General features: G+C 37.7%; 1 protein-coding gene across 1 annotated transcript in view; it reads right to left on the bottom strand.

Moving 5' to 3' along the window:
* SKIC3 (SKI3 subunit of superkiller complex) overlaps positions 1-19,342 on the bottom strand; it is an 85,659-nt gene that overhangs the window by 60,953 nt on the left and 5,364 nt on the right. The window contains exons 3-9 of the mRNA XM_082652124.1: positions 16,463-16,553; positions 12,524-12,667; positions 11,347-11,438; positions 10,860-10,935; positions 10,194-10,334; positions 6,351-6,449; positions 6,135-6,243 (exon numbers count right to left, since the gene is read on the bottom strand). Coding sequence (XP_082508250.1) covers positions 6,135-6,243; positions 6,351-6,449; positions 10,194-10,334; positions 10,860-10,935; positions 11,347-11,438; positions 12,524-12,667; positions 16,463-16,552 — 751 coding nt within the window. The 5' untranslated portion in view covers position 16,553. The remainder of the gene's footprint in view (positions 1-6,134; positions 6,244-6,350; positions 6,450-10,193; positions 10,335-10,859; positions 10,936-11,346; positions 11,439-12,523; positions 12,668-16,462; positions 16,554-19,342) is intronic.

Here is a 19,342-nt window from a genome sequence, read left to right on the forward strand (position 1 = left end):
TGGAAAATATGATTTCTGTTTTGAGAATAAACTGGGACTACCATTCACCACTTTAATAAGTTGTTTAATCACATACGGAAATTCTTAAAAAGTAATTGAGACAGTAATTTACAACTTGAAGCAATAAATAAGTGGAACAAATAAAAATAATTTATCTGAAAAAGAGACCTGATGCTTTAATATCTCTATAAAACAGCCCCAAACCACATATGGAACCACTGTTTCAGTAACAGATGTCAAAGGTGAATTCTTTGCATGATACCATTTAGCTTATATATTTCAAAATATTTAAAACCAGATATACAACAATGTATATAATCCCTAAGTAATATTTTATATATTAATTTAGAAGTCCAAGTTAGCACCAAAAATTCAAAGAATTCATAAAGGCTAAAGAATTAAAACTTCAATACTGTTTGGTGAAATATGAGAATAAACTGGAAGAAATACTATCTCGGTTAATAAGCCAGTAAAAAAGACACAAGCCTGCTTCTAGACAAGAATTTCCCTTCCATCAATATGTTCTCACTATCGCTTCCGTATATATGAATTCCAAGAATAGACATGCCTAGTTCCATACACCCTATTATCCTCCAAAAGCAAACCACTGGGGGCTTCCCCCACCCCTTTTATATCCAGCGGTATTGTCTAAACTAGATATCAAAATAACCTCGAGGACTTGTTAAAACAAAAAATGCTGAACGCTACTCTCAAATTTCTGATTCAGTAGGTCTGATATTAGACCTGAGAATTTGCATTTCTAACAAGTTGTCAGGTGATACTGATGCTACTGGTCCAGAGATCATACTTTAAGAATCACCAGTCTACAGTATTTACCAATACCATATACCAACTGTATTACTAGCTTTATAGCATATATACCCTACCTTTGTTGCCTCTGTAGCTAAACAGTAATTTCTGAAGGGTAGGGACTAGTATAGTATCTTGTACATGTAGCCATTCATTAAATATTGTAATGATCCTTTAAAAATACCGTTATGAATTGATGTCCCAAAAGGCTTAGTCTATTAATAGGTAAAGGCTGAGAATTACTATGGAAAATTAAAAACATTCACCATTCTAAAAAAGAAAATAAAATGGCTACTAAAATTTTACCTTCGATTTCTATCCAACTGAGTCAAAACTCTCTCTTACTCCACAGAAACACAATTCATGATAGTCTATCTTGGCTATAAAAACTGCCCTTATTACAGAAAACACACCTGGGATGAAAAGAAGAAAAGCCAATCATGCATCTTTTCTAAAAAATCATCCATATTTAGGGTAACTAAAAACTGCACACAGGTGAGCAAAGTGTGAATAGGCAGATGAAAATAGTTTCCAAAAGGTCTAGGACTAACACAAAAATCTTTTAAACAAGGTATATTTTCCTAACATATTCCCCTTTGCTAACATCTGGGAGCACAATTATAAAAGGAAAAAGAGATTCGGGGAGACTATATTCACGTCTAGTCCTGGATAACATACTCTCTACATAAGACCAAGTGGCACTTAGAGGGTTTCTCTACAGTGTTCACAAAAACCATCAACAGTAATAACAACACTAGTGATCCTGTGTAAAGAGACAGGAATATTCTAGCTTCAACTCTCAATCCACTTCTCCATACTAATTCTTGTTGAAAATACTACCTAAATAAATGTGGAGGATAAAACCAGAAAGGAAATAGACTTCATTGTTTTTGAATAGAAAATTGTTTATTTAACTTATCTGCTCTTTTTAACATTTAAAAGAGTCTAAGATTCCAGATTTAGTGACTTTAGAACAGTTTGTCAATATTATTTTTATTTGTCAATAAGGCAAGGTAGACTTGGAGCTGATAAACGATGTTCTGAAAAGGTTCAGAGTAGATGCTCAGTAATACCTATAAGAATTCTGTTTCCTAAAGTTTATCACAAAAAAAGGCAAGAGGTTTTTTAAATTTATTTCTGACATCCCAAAGAAATCCAACAGTGCTGTAGAATTTTTCTTTTAAATTAACCTAGCTTGGAGGGAGAAAAACAACATGTACTCATTTTTTTATTTCCACCTGGATTTTCTAGTATTTCTGGAACAGAAAATCTTAAACTCTTTTCTGTTTGGATTTGAAGAAACAAGCTTTCTTATCCTCCTGCAATTCAGCAATAAAGCAAAACAAAATAAATCAAAAAGGTCATTTAGCATGAAATAACATTTCATCAGATGACAACTGTGAAAGCTATTCACTACTTGTTATGTGAAGCTTTATAAACTGAGTCATTTTGCAAATGAGTCTTCAAGCCTCAACATGCAAAGGAGGACAAAAGAGAATGAAATATATTTGTCCCCAGTGGAAAAGAACCCAGTGATTAACTGCTGTGAGGCAGCAAATTCTGCAGGCACTAAAGTACTCTGGGGGAGGATAGATCAGCCTTTAAGAGACCTCACAGATTTTCAGAAGTTCTTAATACATAGAAAGTTTGGCTTAAAGGAGCAATGAAAAGAAGGAAAAAAAGAAATCATTAAGCACAGCTTCCTACTCTCCTACATTAACTATTAAACTTCCACCCCAAAATAATGCTTCACCTCAGAATGTACCTAAGCCTGAACTGCCCCATTCCACAAATCCTTACAACCAACATTTCAGCAGGGAAAGAAGTCTTCCTTGGAGTACCATACATGTAAATATCCACCTACTCACTCCCCTTTGCCAGGACATTTGTAATTCTGCAAAATACCCATCCCCAAACCCTCTTTGAGAATGTTTTTTTTTTTTTTCCACAAAAATCAACACTCTCTCTAATCAATCCGAAAATCCCTTTGCTATCTCTTTACTAAAACATTTTGTCAAGTACTGAATTTATGGGCAAAACTCTGCAGACTATTTGTTGAGCTTATTGCTTCTATAATTTTGTAGGCTTTTTGATATACTAGGGCATATTTACTCAACAAATCTACATTATAGGCTTATATGTGCCTATTAAGAAAACATTTGATCAGTCCTCAGAAAGAAACATCAGTGTATCTTCTTGTGCCAATTAGCATGTAAGCACGTCAAGAATGAGGGAATGGCACAAACCATGAATAGCTGAACAGGAACAGAGAGAAAAGGGTGAACAGCCATGAATTTCGCAATAGCAGAAAAAGGGGTGGAGGGATGAGTACCAGAGGCCACACAATAAAGAAAATCAGTCCACTTATCTTGGGAACACACTGGGTTTCATGCTAAAAGTTGAAGAAACTGGGTGACTTAGAACTATGCTTCCTATTAGAGGAAAACAAACAAACAAAAAAACACACACAAAAAAAATCACAGAAGTCTTCCCTGGTGACGCAGTGGTTAAGAACCCGCCTGCCAATGCAGGGGACACGGGTTCAAGCCCTGGTCTGGGAAGATCCCACACGCCGCGGAGCAACTAAGGCCGTGCACCACAACTACTGAGACTGTGCTCTAGAGCCTGCGAGCCACAACTACTGAAGCCCGCGCACCTAGAGCCCGTGCTCTGCAACAAGAGAAGCCACCGCAATGAGAAGCCCGCGCACCACAACAAAGAGTAGCCCTCGCTCGCTGCAACTAGAGAAAGCCCGCGCACAGCAACGAAGACCCAACACAGCCAAAAATAAATTAATTAATTAAAAAAAAAATCATAAGCATGCTTCCTGTACTGAAAGTCTCTTAACATGCCTCTTCCTCCTTGACCTCAAGGCAACGTCCATAACATTAACTAGCACTTTCTTCTTGAAACTCTCCTGCCAGAAGAGTTACTGCAATTCTCTTTCTCCTCTAAAAGCCTACTATCCCACTCTCACACTTCCTCCTCTTCTCCCTTAAATGAAGTCAGTCCGTCCCTGGATTGCTTCTTTTTATACCTGCTAACCATTTCTTCCTACTCTTTTCCCATTGCTGTATTCTAAGTTCCAATTCAATCACTTTGATTAAAAAAGACAGCCCTGGGCTTCCCTGGTGGCGTGGTGGTTGAGAGTCCGCCTGCCGATGCAGGGGACACAGGTTCCTGCACTGGTCCGGGAAGATCCCCACATGCCGCAGAGCGGCTGGGCCCATGAGCCATGGTCACTGAGCCTGCGCGTCCGGAGCCTGTGCTCCGCGCAACGGGATAGGCCACAACAGTGAGAGGCCCGCGTACCGCAAAAAAAGAAAAAAAAAAAAAAAAAAAAAAAAGACAGCCCTACTAAAGGCCTCCTAATCATAAAATTAGTTGCTCAATCTCTCAAGACAGACCTCCTTTCTGAAATGCTCTTTCCTTACCTTCCGTGTTGCTTTGCATCGGCTCCCCCACCTTCCTCTCTGACCCTCTTCGCTTCTCTGTCCTCCATCCCCTCTTCCCCCTCTTCCTCCCTTTCCCTTCGAGGCAGCCAACACTGCCCAAGGTACAGTTTTCACCTTTCCGCCCTTCAGGCATCCTCTGAAGTCATCCACTCCGTTCACTTTCATGTACACGCAAACGGCTTCTAAACCTTGTTGATCTCTCACGGGCAAACCCTGATGAACATTTCCCTCTGAATACCCATTAACAGCTCCTCTCAACAACTTACCTTTCGTACAAACCATCATTCCATATTAGTGCAACTTTTCAGGAGAGTTGAAAGTTAAAATTGATTTCTCCCTCCCTTCACCTCTAAGAAATCTCTTCCATTTTTGCATTCACCTGTTACTTTCAATTGCTGCTATCATATTCCCAGTTCATTCATTCCTATAGTTCATTCATTCCTAGCATCACTTATTCTACCCAATCTAGTCTATCTTCTGTACAATCTATCCTGCACACCATATTAGTTTAAGATTTTATACTTCATAAATCTACTCACTACAACACTTTTTAATGTTTTCTTTTCTCATGTTAGTGAAAACTGCTCTTGCACATGTATCTTTGACTCAGTTAAAGTAAGGAAAAGGGGGTCTGCTTACTTCTCACCATAAAAAAATCCAAAACTGAAGAGTTCTGGAGTTTAATTCAGACACCAGGGGGAAAAAAAGTACAAGTTGGACTTACAAGGGAAACTTAGAGTGGGGAGAGCCAAGATAAGTGCAATGAGACTTTTGTAACAGGAATTTTCCCTCATTTATCTCAAGCAGTAGTTTTCAACCATTTTTCAATTATGAAACATGCGATGGTCATTAACATACAAAGCATTCTCATGTCTATACTCATTTAGCAACAAAGTGAAAAAACTTAAATGGATTAGGAAAGCTCTGCAATAATTTACAATCACTACCACACTGGTGCTGGTACTGTTATTTCCATTCCAATGACTGACTTCTATGAATTATATTCCTATCGGGTGAATACAGGAATGGACAGGAATGATATTCAAATTCTTTTTAAAACACCTATTCAGCACAGACACTGGCAAAACAGACAGCAGCTGTTGTGGAAACCAATATGGTCAACATCCTGTAAACTGACAAGCACAAGATATCCACAGCTACAAGTTTTGGCAACTCCCAGAAGGCTAGCTGCCATCACTTCTCTCTCTTCCCCCAACAAAAGTACACAAAGAAGCAACAGCATGAAGCATACACTAAGACACACTCTCTGACTTGAATCTGCTCTGTTTAATTAAAAAAGTAGATCATTCACAAACTTCATTACTTTATCATACTATAGTATTTGTAACAATGTCGTTGTGACATTGACATACCACATAACATCAACACTGAGAATGTTAATCTTTCACAAAATCTTTTGCATGACATTCATATCCCTGTGTAATACAGTCTAACTTACTTAATCAAAATATATCTTAGTTATTCTTTCTACTACAGCAAATAGAACTATTTTACTATTCCCCCAAACCACACCTAGTCCCATTCCTCTGCTCATGCCATGTGGCGTATCTTTCACCTTCTCCTGTTCATCTAATTTCTGTGGAAAATTCAAGACCTTCTTCAATTCTTACCTTCAAAAATACTTCACTGATCAACAATAAACTCAGTAGCTCATAATTCGTCTGTCACTATACCTTCCTGTATTTCTTAGCCTTTTCATGTGCACAAAGAATACATATTGTACTTCCTCTCATGTCCAGAAATACTGAAACAATGCCTTACACACAACGGGCACTAAAACAATTTTTGATTCATAGCAACATCACTCTCACACCTCTGGGACACACAATATAACAAAGAATAAATTACCTGTTTCAATTAAATGCAAACAAAGCACTTCTAATGGATACTGTACAGTAGGATAGATGTTTATCATTCCTTCACAAGCCTTCTTCAACCTAGCAGTCTCATGAGGAAACTTGAAAATATAAAAGTAAAATAAAGTGAGTAGCAGAAAAATATACTTGTGAGCACTTTCCTAATTAGAATAGAAAGTCACGTTAGAGATTTTAAAAATCAACTTACTTTGGATAAACATTGAATGAAATGTCTATAAAGCACCTGGTGATCTTCACTAGGAATCTTATCTGATAAGTCCAGTGCATTCTCAAAAGCAGTTAATAGCTGAAACAAAGACACAAAAAGCTATTATCTGTGGCACACTTAAATGACAAATACAATAAATAGTTGAACACAAAAGACTTACTTATACAAACCATACCCTTAACTAGTAACTGCAAATGTGTTTTATTGTCTGGCCCTACAATTTCAATGAGGAAAAAAATGTACAATTAAGTTTGGAATACATCTAACTCCAATTGGCCAGCAGACTGCACTGAACTAATAAGGGATAACTATAAATTAGCGACATTAATTTAACAAAACATTCTTGTAAGTGCTTGCTGCTCCCTACTAACTAGTTGAGAGGTACAGTCTCATATGTTAGTGTAGCTGTTACTGCTCAGATCACTTTTAAAACATCTCTTCTGAAATCACCAGCACAGTCTTTGGAACATCTTCAGGATAGCAAATCTTCAACCTCAAAAAAAAAATTTTTATTAAGTTATACTTTTGGTAAAAAAACAGAGATATGACTGAACTATCATGAAATCATTCTTCTTACATAGTATTATTAACTGACTTTGAAGAAAATTCCAAAAGAAGCCTCCTAAATATTTTCTCAGCAAGGACAGCAATACCAGAATCCAAGGCAAGCACTTTAAAAAATACCATTCATGGGACTTCCCTGGTGGCGCAGAGGTTAAGAATCCGCCTGCCAATGCAGGGGACACGGGGGGTTCAAGCCCTGGTCCAGGAAGATCCCACATGCCACGGAGCAACTAAGTCCGTGCGCCACAACTACTGAGCCTGCACTCTAGAGCCTGTAAGCCACAACTACTGAGCCTGCACTCTAGAGCCTGCGAGCCACAACTACTGAAGCCCACATGCCTAGAGCCCGTGCTCTGTAACAAGAGAAGCCACCGCAATGAGAAGCCCATGCACCGCAACAAAGAGTAGACCCCGCTCACCGCAACTAGAGAAAGCCCGCACACAGCAACGAAGACCCAATGCAGCCAAAAATAAATATTTTTTAAAAATATATAATAAAAATAAAGAATACCATTCATTTGGTTACGTAAGTTCTACATTTTTCAAAATGAAGTTCCATGACTTTATAATAAAAATTCATAATACAGTTCACCACCTCAAATTTTCATTTTAAGGTATGGTATAAAGTCTGTATAAATAAGTAAAATTTTACTGTGCTAATAAAGTTTAATGATCTTGCAAATAAAGAAAAAAAAAAGAAGAAGCCTAATGAACAGTCTAGCATAACACGTTTAAAAAAAATAGTAATGAAATTAATCCACGTGGTAAATATGTGATACATTTTTTTCTGAACAGACTTAAATAAGGCAGAGTATCACTAGCATTCAAGGTGAAAATAACCCTCCCCCCAAAAAAATCCTTTTATCCTATTTAACAATTAGAAATCAATTCTTAAAATGATAAGTATAATTAGTTCTCTTTCATGGAGGAGTATAGTGTAGATAATTCAAAATATTTTTACTTATTTTGACATGTGTTTGATATCCTGGTAACTGATACTGTTTTAAGGAAATAAGTCATAATATGAAGACATGGTTTAAAAGAAGTTAATAAATCACCTAATTTTGTCAACGTTCAATTTTTTTCCACAACTGAATCTATACACAGATAAACCAATACAAAAACAAATGCAAATCTTATTCTCATGTTTTTATTCCTACCACTTAGGACATGCCTGACATATAGTAATAAGTTCTCCATAAATATTTTCTAATTAAAGGAACAAATTAATGAGTGAACAAATGAACAAACGTATAAAGAAATGAGCTTCGAATCCTATATGGAGTCTATAATTGTTCACATTTAAAAATTCTATTAAATTTAGCAAGTGTACATTGAGTGTTTATTTACTATAATATGAAATTAAGTTTACTTTTAAACTTACAAATATAAAAAATAGAATGATGAAAATATTTTCCAATTATGGTTCAAAACCAATAGGTTTTTTTAAGTCTTTTAAAAAGTCTTTTCAATTACTTGAAAATGTGTACATTAAAAAAGAATATTTCAGGCTTTCCTGGTGGCGCAGTGGTTGGGAGTCCGCCTGCCGGTGCAGGGAACGCGGGTTCGTGCCCCGGTCCGGGAGGATCCCGCATGCCACGGGGCGGGTGGGCCCGTGGGCCATGGACGCTGGGCCTGCGCGTCCGCAGCCTGTGCTCCGCAATGGGAGAGGCCGTGACAGTGAGAGGCCCGCGTACCACAAAAAAAAAAAAAAAAGAAATATTTCTAGGTATAAGTACTCTAAATACGAAATATAAATACTCTAAATAAAATACTCTACAACCAACAAGGGATTAAGCTCCAAAATATACAAACAGCTCATACAGCTCGATATCAAAAAAACAAACAACCCAAACCAAAAATGGGCAGAAGCCCTAAATAGAAATTTCTCCAAAGAAGACATACAGATGGCCAAAAACCACATGAAAAGATGCTAAACACCACTAATTATTAGAGAAATGCAAATCAAAACTACAATGAGGTATCGCCTCACACGGATCATAATGGCCATCATCAAAAAATCTACAAACAATAAATGCTGGAGAAGGTGTGGAGAAAAGGGAACCCTCTTGCACTGTTGGTGGGAATGTAAATTGGTGCAGCCACTATGGAGAATAGTATGGAGGTTCCTTAAAAACTAAAAATAAAACTACCATATCACCCAGCAATCCCACTCCTGGGCATATACTCAGAGAAAACCACAACTTGAAAAGATACATGTACCCCAATGTTCATTGCAGCACTATTTACAATAGCCAAGACATGGAAGCAACCTAAATGTCCATCAACAGAGGAATGGCTAAAGAAGATGTAGTGTACATATATATATATATATACACAATGGAACATTACTCAGCCATAAAAAAAGAATGAAACAATGCCATTTGCAGCAACATGGATGGACCCAGAGACCGTCAAACTGAGTGAAGTAAGTCAGACAGAGAAAGACAAATATCATATGATATCATTTACATGTGGAATTTTAAAAAATGGTACAAATGAACTTGTTTACAGAACAGAAATAGAGTCACAGATGTATGTCACAAATTTATGGTTACCAGGGGGGAAAGGGCAGGGGAGAGATACATTGGGAGATTGGGATTGACATATACACACTACTATATATAAAACAGATAACTAATAAGGACCTACTGTAAAGCACAGGGAACTCTATTCAATACTCTGTAATGAACTATACGGGAAAAGAATCTAAAAAAGAGTGGCTATATATATATAATATGTATAACTGACTCACTTGGCTGTACACCTGAAATTAACACAACACTGTAAATCAACTATGCTCCAACAAAAAGTTAAATAAATAAGTAAATAAAATACTCTAGTTGAACTGTTAAATCTGAAAGTAATTTAGTACTCTTAGTTCATAAATATAAAGAAACACACCTTTAAGGTACAACTGTTTAGAAATTATAGCAGTTTTGCAAAAGCCAATTTCATAGTATCTTTTTATACAGTGATTAAGTAACTGATTTATTGTGAATTCTTATGAATACAAGGAAGTAAAATTCTGATACCCTGAATATTATTTCCACTCTGTCCAGACTTAGTATGAAACTGTAGGCCTGTAGTTCTGATTTTATCAGGAAGAGCTTCTATGAATTTAAAACTGAACATTTATAAAATATCTAGTCTGACGTACAGTACTTTTCTATATCATATTGTTATGTTTCCATTTTCTAAATTCAACTAAATGATCAACTTTCATGACACAAATTGTGGGGAATAAATGGCTAGTACCAATTGTTGGGTCTCATTATTCTGATGCTCAGTACTCTCAGCCAGCAACTGGGTCAATTTCTTCCATAGCTGATGAAGTTCTTGGTTTTCCGCACCTCCTTCCTGCCGTGTCTTTATCAATTTGTGCCATGTTCGGGCCACCTATCAGGGAGATTTAAAATGGTTACTTTATCTAAAATACTAAAGTGCTATTAAAAAATTTTAAATCTATAAGTAAAAATATTTTTATCTGCTAATACACAAAAATAGCAAAAGCACAGAACTCCATCTATTATGAATTCCATAAAAAATAAGATGATTGGGCACGTCCACATAGTGCTTATATTACAAGTATGACTGAGATACCAGAGTACATACAGGGATAATGACTACATGCCCCAATCTTCATAACCTACAGCATCAGGAGTCGCACACCACAAACAGGACAATAAATTCTACAGATGATATTTTTACTTATTTTATTTATCCCTGCCCAGTTTCAAAAAAGTCTGGAAATAATGACACCTGAAATTTGAATTCCAAGTTACAGTTTTCAAAGCACTGTGATTTGTTTTGATACCACACTACAATTAATTTTCTAAATTTTTCCTTAAGCTAAAGGAAAGCTTTCTTTTAATAATGGTTTTATTAAAAGAAATCTACTACCCCAGCAAATCATTAACCAACCTCTACGTGTTTCTTTTCTTGGTAATACAGATCCACAAGTTTCTTACAGACATCACACCACTTCTGTTTGTCAACACTTAGAATAGAAGAAAAGGATTTTGAATCTGATTAATGAATACAACTGAGGACTTAAGACACAAAAATTAAAATATCCCCAAAATAATGTTAGGCACTATTTTAAATTAGAACATATCCTCTATCACACTACAGTAAAATTTTATAAAATGAGCATCTCATAAAAAAGAAAAGGTTTAAGAAATATTATCTTCTATTATATTGACTAAAAATAATATCAAAGTTCTCAAATAAGTCAATCCCCTTACGATTAGTGTTTCAATCACAATCAAGAGATTCTGTAACAACAGTTTGAAAGAAAAATGATTCACAATTCCCAGTAAATGTCTGGACTACTTCCATATAATTTTGAATCAGTTTTATTCTAATTCAAGCCATTAAAGAAACTAGCCTTTCCTCACATATTGATTACCTTTCATAAAGATCCAGGAGCTTTTGGTAAACACCAGGTAAGTCATCCTTAGCATTTATGTGATTACATTTCTCATACAAGCTTGCTAACCCCTAAAAGAGGAAACAACAGAGATTATTCTTCCAAAGATATCTAGTGTGCTCATGTTTGTTTTGCTAAATAAACTGACAATCTATGAAGATTATTTATGATAGAGATTATTATAATTTACAGATGAAATAAAATGTCTGGGATGTGCCTCCAAATAATTGGGGGTAGGAGGGAGTAGGTGAAAAAATACTGGCCATGAGTGAGTTTTTACTGAAGCTGGATGGTGGACATAGAGGGGTTCATTTTACCATTCTCTTCACTTTTGAAAATATACTTGAAATGTTCCACAATAAAAAAAATACCTTTTAATAATTATTATGCAATCTTAACACCTAAGACGTTACCATGTGACACTACTTTCACATGGTCAAACAAGAAAAATCCAAGTAGTCTTTGGAAATTGTCATTTTTGCTTCAAATAAAGATCAGATATCCTAAACCAATCAGTACATAATAAAAGTTGGCATTAGGGAGATGTTACTAGATAACCCTACTCATGTTGCTGTTCATGTAAACCTGAGACAAACAGGTTCATGTTCTCCAGAGCCTACTACCCCTATTAATCATAGTTTCCAAGATGTGATTGAGATATGAAACAGTTATTAAATATGAAAAAGCTGGAGAAGCCAAGTAAAAACCATGAAGACCATTAAATGAGAAGAAGGAATTTAACTAGTACTCAGAGACATAGAATTTCAAATTTTTTATATTATTTCATTTTCAAAAACATATTTTAAAAACATAATATACATTTCTTTTCTCTCAGGTAAGCATAAAGAATATTCTTCATAAGTCTCTAATATGCACATATAATTAAGTTGAAGATTTATATAATCATGTTTCAATTTCTGTCCTAACATTTGGAAATAATCCATTGGATTGGAGATTAAATAGTGGTAAACAGCATTGTTGGCACCTTTTTTTTTTTCAACTAATTTTCAGGTTTAGAAGATCAATAAATTTAATTTTTTTTTCTTATTCTGAGTAAATGGAGGTTTAAATGCTAAATTGCAAAGCTGTTAGCTGTATTTTGAAAAATGGGAAAAAGTTCTTTCCTATAACATAGTAAATAAAAATGTCTACGTACCTGCCAAGCTAGTAATTGGTCTGGCTCTAGCTCAGCAGCTTTCTTATAGGCACCCTGGGCCTGATCAGGTTGTTCTAGCTCGGCTGCAGCAACACCAATAAAAACCCAGGCATTATAGTTATTTTTCTCTTGTTTTAACACTGTCTGATTAAAAAATTAAAAGAGAAGGTAATTAAATTTTGGAAGCTCATGGACAAACAATAATCAAAAGACAGTCTACCTAGGAGTCAGGAAATCTGGATCTACCACTAAATGGACAATCTTAAGAATATCACTTAACCCCTGTGGTCTTCAGTTTCCTCAGGGAGAGGGAGTTGGACTGGATCAGTGACTGTAAGGGGTATGAAATATGAGGTATATTTCTAAAAAGCTGCCCAAGTACTCCTGATGCCTCTACCAAATGCCTCCCTCTGTCCCTTGAGAATACTGAGTATAAAAAGAACAATAAGATCATTCTTACCACCCAACCATCCTGCCTGCCTCCATGCCACACTGCCGCTAGTCCCTCACAAAACTAAAATCACAAAATTTTCCACATCATTTCACCTTATCCAATTCCCATATTTTCCTTCACTATAACATCTCTCCATATTTAACAGATTTTTTTCATTGAAATTATACGCTAAGAAAGGTTGACTCCAGTGTGACTGTACTAAATATGTTCAAAATAAATAGTGGCGGGACTTCCCTGGTGGCACAGTGGTTAAGAATCCGCCTGCCAATGCAGAGGACACGGTTTTGAGCCCTGGTCCAGGAAGATCCCACGTGCTGCGGAGCAGCTAAGCCCATGAGCCACAACTACTGAGCCCACGTGCCACAACTACTGAAGCTTGTGCGCCTGGAGCCCGTGCTCTGCAACAAGAGAAGCCACCGCAATGAGAAGCCTGCGCACCGCAACGAAGAGTAGCCCCCACTCGTCGCAACTAGAGAAAGCCTGCACACAGCAACAAAGACCCAAAGCAGCCAAAAATAAATAAGTAAATAAATAAATAGTGGCAATGAATGTTTAAACAACACCTATCAACTACAATAAAAATTATATGCAGAGCTGCTTTCACAAGTAACAACTACTTGCTAAGGTAAAATAGTTTGAAACAGAAAGCAAAGATGTTCTAGTGAAAGAAAAAACTAGCAGCTAAAATGAAATTAGCTCTTAAGGTTTTACATATTCTAGAGAAAATAAGAACATTTCCAGGAGTTGAAGCAGTCAGATTATTAGGCTTTTGTGCATCCACATAGCAGTCCTAGCAATCTGTCACCAATATGCAGCACAAGCTCCATTCTATCCCATAATACTACCTCCCAAAAAACCAGCAACGATGAGGTAACCACCAAAGCTAAGCTCCAAATACTGGGGCCTTATTAACATTTGTGTCCCCAGCACCAAGAGCAATGACTGGCACATAACTGCTGAGCAAACGATAAATGCCATAGTCAACCCACAATCAGTAAGGACTGGCTATCTGCCTGATGACCAGGTTTTCAGAATCTGAAACAGACTTTTAAGGAAATAATTATAACAATGTAGTGAAAGCAAGCATGGAGTGCTGAAACAGTGTGAAGAAAAGAGTATCTGACTCCAAACTCCATCCACACAAGTCAGAGGAGGCTCCCTGAAGGGATGATTGTACTGGGTTATAGAGGCACACAGGCAGACAGGGTGATACATCAGGCAAGACCCAGCCAATACACTAATCTCTTCACTAAAAATCTCCTTTAGTCTCAATCAACACTCTGGTTACTACACATAAGTAATCATACATTTGCCACTGACTAGCTCCCCATCTTTGCTTTCCATTTGAGTCTCTATGGCATAAATTATAGGAATTCATGTCTGAATCACAAAGAAGAGTGCTATGGCGCTGCTGTATATAATAAAAGCAGATTCAGATGTGCATTAGTTAGATCAGCCTAGTGCTGAAGGAAACAGTCCCTCCCCTCCCACTCCTCCTTCTTCTCTCCCCGTTTAAACAGACTGCCCACCTTCTTCCATATCAGGATTAGTCCTGTCGTGGTCTCCATCCCTGCTGGGCTCAGTCACCACTAGAAACCTAACCTCACAAGGGCATCCTTCACCCCTTAAGGCTCTCATCCTATACTGTTATGTATTTATTTCCCCCAATCTTACCCAATTCTCTCCCTCCCACTGTCTAAACTCTTTATTGTAACCTCTGGAACTCCCAATCTGGACAGCCAAGGGCCCTCTCTCTTTTCAATCTTTCTTTTAACTGTACCAAGTTCTGCCTCAACAAAACTCGGCTATTCCCCTACAGATCTTACTTGCTGCAGCTGATTTCTTTTCTCGAACATCCCACATCCCACCAACGAGCAGGTGAGGAAAGGGTTCTCCTTGCTCACACTGATACCTACATTCTTCCTCTACTCCTCCCTCCTTCAAAATCCCCAGTACTTTTTTTTTTTTTTTTTGCGGTACGCGGGCCTCTCACTGTTGTGGCCTCTCCCGTGGCGGAGCACAGGCTCCAGACGCGCAGGCTCAGCGGCCATGGCTCACAGGCCCAGCCGCTCCGCGGCATGTGGGATCTTCCCGGACCGGGGCACGAACCTGTGTCCCCTGCATCGGCGGGCGGACTCTCAACCACTACGCCACCAGGGAAGCCCAAAAAAACCCCAGTACTTTTGAAGGTCAAGCCATCTGGCTATACTACAAAAAATATCCTTCTTGTTGCTACCATCTACTAGCCTCCTAGGAACTCCCCTTTCCTTCAGTGAAAATACTGTATTCTTCCTCTCCACTTCAATTCCTTTAATCATTCTAACATTCATGCAGACGACCCAATGAATGCCATGGCCTCCCAGTTACTTAGCCTCAGCATTACTCAGCCATCCAAAACCTGGGTTTCCAGTATGCACCTCTCCTATCCTCCCAGTTCAATCACTGTAATGGTAACAATTCTTTAACCTCTGTTATGTCCAATTTTTTTTTACCTCACTCCCTTTGCATTGTCACCCCACTGCTCAATTCTTACCTCTCCTTTCCCATCTTTGACTCCATGACCAATCACTATTATCACTCCCTTGCAAACATCCTCAACTCCTTGCCCTCTCTTTCCCCTCAACTTTCTTACTACCCACAGTTGAATTCCATCATGCCCATCGCCAAGCCTGAGAAGTTTAACACAAAGGAAGAAACTACACAGCTGAGTTTACCGATTTCACTTTAATGACATGAAATCTCAAATGGATACTCATTAGGGCCTCGTAAGCTTTCTAATCCTTACTAGTAAGTTTCTTTCCTCACTATAAATGACAACTATTTCATACCTTCTTTTGTCTCAAACCTCCTATACAACTCCTCCTCCATCCTCAGGTTACACTTCACTAAGAAAATAGAAGCCGTCAGAGGGGAACATTTATCTTCCCATCCCCAAATCTGCAAACCCGACAGCTATGGATCTACATCTATCTTCCCTTCTGTTAAGATGGAAGAAGTATCAAAGGCCCTCCTCTCACGCTCTGGATCCCATCTTCACCCACCTTCCCAGGGACTTCACTCCTAGCACTACTCTGCATCTCTCCTGCACCTTCAAGTTCTCCCTCTGGACTGGAACATCCCCATCAGCATAGAAAGGAACTTTGGAATCTTGATTCTCCCATCCACAAACCAAACAGAATCGAAATGTCCACATACCATTAAAGAACAAAAACTTTAAGATACAATAGTGTTCCGCAGTACAACCCATCAAAAAACACCTAAGAGACATTCAGGTTTTGACAACTTGGCTTTGGTAAGTTACCAACACAGAGGGAGACGAAATTAAGTGGCAGAAGCAGCTTGTCCTGGCACAGCCACTGGGACGGTCCTACTCAAAAAGCCTGACTACTTTTGTTGTATTTAGACAGTAAGGGATTCACATTACAAATCAGTGATGCTCATAATCGGGTAACATTTTTATTGTGGAAGAAAAAAATACTGGTTACCTTACAATGTTTCAAAGCTTCTTTGTATTCTTTGTTTCTGATTGCATCTCTAGCATTTTTTAGAGCAGTCTTTACTTCCTTGCTGGACATGCTGTCAAAACAAAAAGCCTGAATGAATCTACAGTGAGACCTGCCTACTGCAACAGTTCCAACAAATTTAACAAACTTAACCTCTGAAAAAGGAACATGTAATTCCTTCTACATGGAACATTCTTTCCCCTAAAATAAATATATCTTATGTTTAAAAAACATAAAACCAGATCATCTCTTCAGATTTTTACTCAAATGTCACTTCCTCAATGAAACCTTCCCTTGCCACACTATTTTAAGTGTCGACACTTCCTTCCCCCAACTCCCAACCACTCAATAGTCCCTAATCTCCTGAACACTGCATTTATTTTTCTTCAAAGCACCTGTCACCATCTAATACATCAGTATATATTTTACTTCTTTATCTTATTTATTATCTGTTCCCCAACCCCACCAGAACGTTAAGTTCCAGGCAGGCAGGGATTTTTATCTGTTGTTGTTGGGTTGTTGCTGTCTAACTGCTGCATCCTCAGTACCCAGTATCTGACAAACTGTATATATTAATAAACATTTGTTGAATTGAATTGTTATTTGAATTATAACCACTCCCCATGTAGTAGGTTAAAACACAGATGATCTTATGTGCCAGGATGGAAAACACATGCCAAGCTCAATCCAGTTCTACACGAAGCAAGAAGAATCAGTCTAAGTCACAGAGTGAAAACACAAACACAAACAAATTTCAGTAACTATGATGTTAAGAGTTTAAGAAAGCATTCTGTTTTAATGTTAGTTTCTATAAAATATAAATCAGGATATTAACTTTCTTCACAGTAAGAACTACTTTAGGATTACAGTAATATAGTATTCTTTGTAATATGGTATTCTTTGAAGAGAAATAAATGTAATGTTCACACTTAAATGAAGGCACTTAATATGCAAGAGGACTATATACTAATTTCAGCCATAAAAAGATATTTCAACTCCAACATAAATAGACAGATATTTTAATTGGTAGACAAAGTATTTCTTCACTTAATCTTAAAATATAAGATACACTAATGTAATTTTAAATAAACATATCTTAAGATTTCACAGCTTATTCTGGTTTACCAATAAACCAGTCAAATCCAACTACAACTTGATGTTGAAAAAAGAAACATTTTTTTGCCCACTCCACTGAATTCTAATCTCAAGAAGGCAAAACAAAGCTAGGTAAACATTAGGTCATTATAGACCACTGATGTTCAAGGCAGCAAAATGAACCAAGAAGATGGCTTGCTGACATGGTACACAGACAGTCCTTTATTTCCAAAGAGGCTGAGGCAGAAGTACAAGATCAAAGAAATTTAAGAAGCTACGGAGGGCTTCCCTGGTGGCGCAGTGGTTGAGAGTCCGCCTGCCGATGCAGGGGACACGGGCTCGTGCCCCGGTCCGGGAAGATCCCACATGCCGCGGAGCAGCTGGGCCCGTGAGACATGGCCGCTGAGCCTGCGTGTCCGGAGCCTGTGCTCCGTAACAGGAGAGGCCACAACAGTGAGAGGCCCGTGTACCGGAAAAGAAGAAAACAAAAAAGGAAGCTAGGGAATTTTTTTAAAAAACAATCCTTTTGACTTAAGGAATTTTAGATTCAAATAATATAAAAATTAAGATATCATAATATCAATTTATCTACAGCCAAAACGAGATTTCCTAAATAGGCAGAAAAGTGACTTTTTCCGTAGTTACAATAATTAGATAATTAAAGCAACATATTTCATATGCTCTTATTTTAGAAATTGCTCTGTTACCTAAAATTATCTTGGCATAAATTTATAGAGGCAAACTTGAGAAGGATTTTTTTTATAGTCTACAAATCTTGTTTGGAGCAGGCAACAAATTTCTATGCTGATTTCACTTTAAATTTCTCACACCAAAGTTATCTTTGGTAGATAAACCTTGAGACTAAAAAGAAGAGAACATCAATGATGATGATAACTAATCTGGACCAACTGAAAGGGATAAAAAGAGGCATCCAAGGGAAAAAAAAAAATCAAGAGGGACTTCCCTGGTTGCACAGTGTAAGAACCCACCTGCCAATGCAGAGGACACCGGTTCAAGCTCTGATCCGGGAAGATCCCACATGTCGCAGAGCAACTAACCCCGTGCACCACAACTACTGAGCCTGCGCTCTAGAGCCCATGAGTCACAACTACTGAAGCCCGCATGCCACAACTACTGAAGCCCGTGCGCCTAGAGCTGGTGCTCCGCAACAAGAGAAGCCACGGCAATGAGAAGCCCATGCACCACAAGGAAGAGTAGCCCCTGCTCACCGCAACCAGAGAAGGCCCGCACACAGCAACAAAAGACCCAATGCAGCCAAAAATAAATAAATAAAAATTTTTTTAAGTTATAAGAAAAAAAAAGAACAAAGGCAGTTTTAAGACAAGACCAAGCAAAAAAAAAAGAATGCAACTTTTCCAGGATAAAGATCACCATCTTTTCTATTACCCAACATACGAGTAAAAGCACATCTGGACAAAGTAGAACCAACTAGCACTAAAACAACATGCAGCTATGCAGCTCTCAAGCTATATGCTGTACATGACACAAAAGAAACAGAAAGGAAGGCCTCTGCTCTAAAGACTACAATCTCAATCAAGAGAAAGACCTAAGACATATGAGTCATTGAAGAATCAAATGCTAAATTAAGGATAACGAGTGCAAGTGCAATAGGAGTTCAGAGAAGAGAAGTGTGGGGTGAAGTAATTAACAGCTACTAGATGGAGAAAGGATTTGAGAATGGAGGGAAGAAGGAAAATTACTCCAGCCAGAGACACTGATTGCACGAGCAAAGTTGGAGAGACAGGA

The sequence above is a fragment of the Grampus griseus genome (genome assembly GCF_964374135.1).
Source record: "Grampus griseus genome assembly, chromosome: 3".
In the NCBI taxonomy this organism is placed as follows: Eukaryota; Metazoa; Chordata; class Mammalia; order Artiodactyla; family Delphinidae; genus Grampus; species Grampus griseus.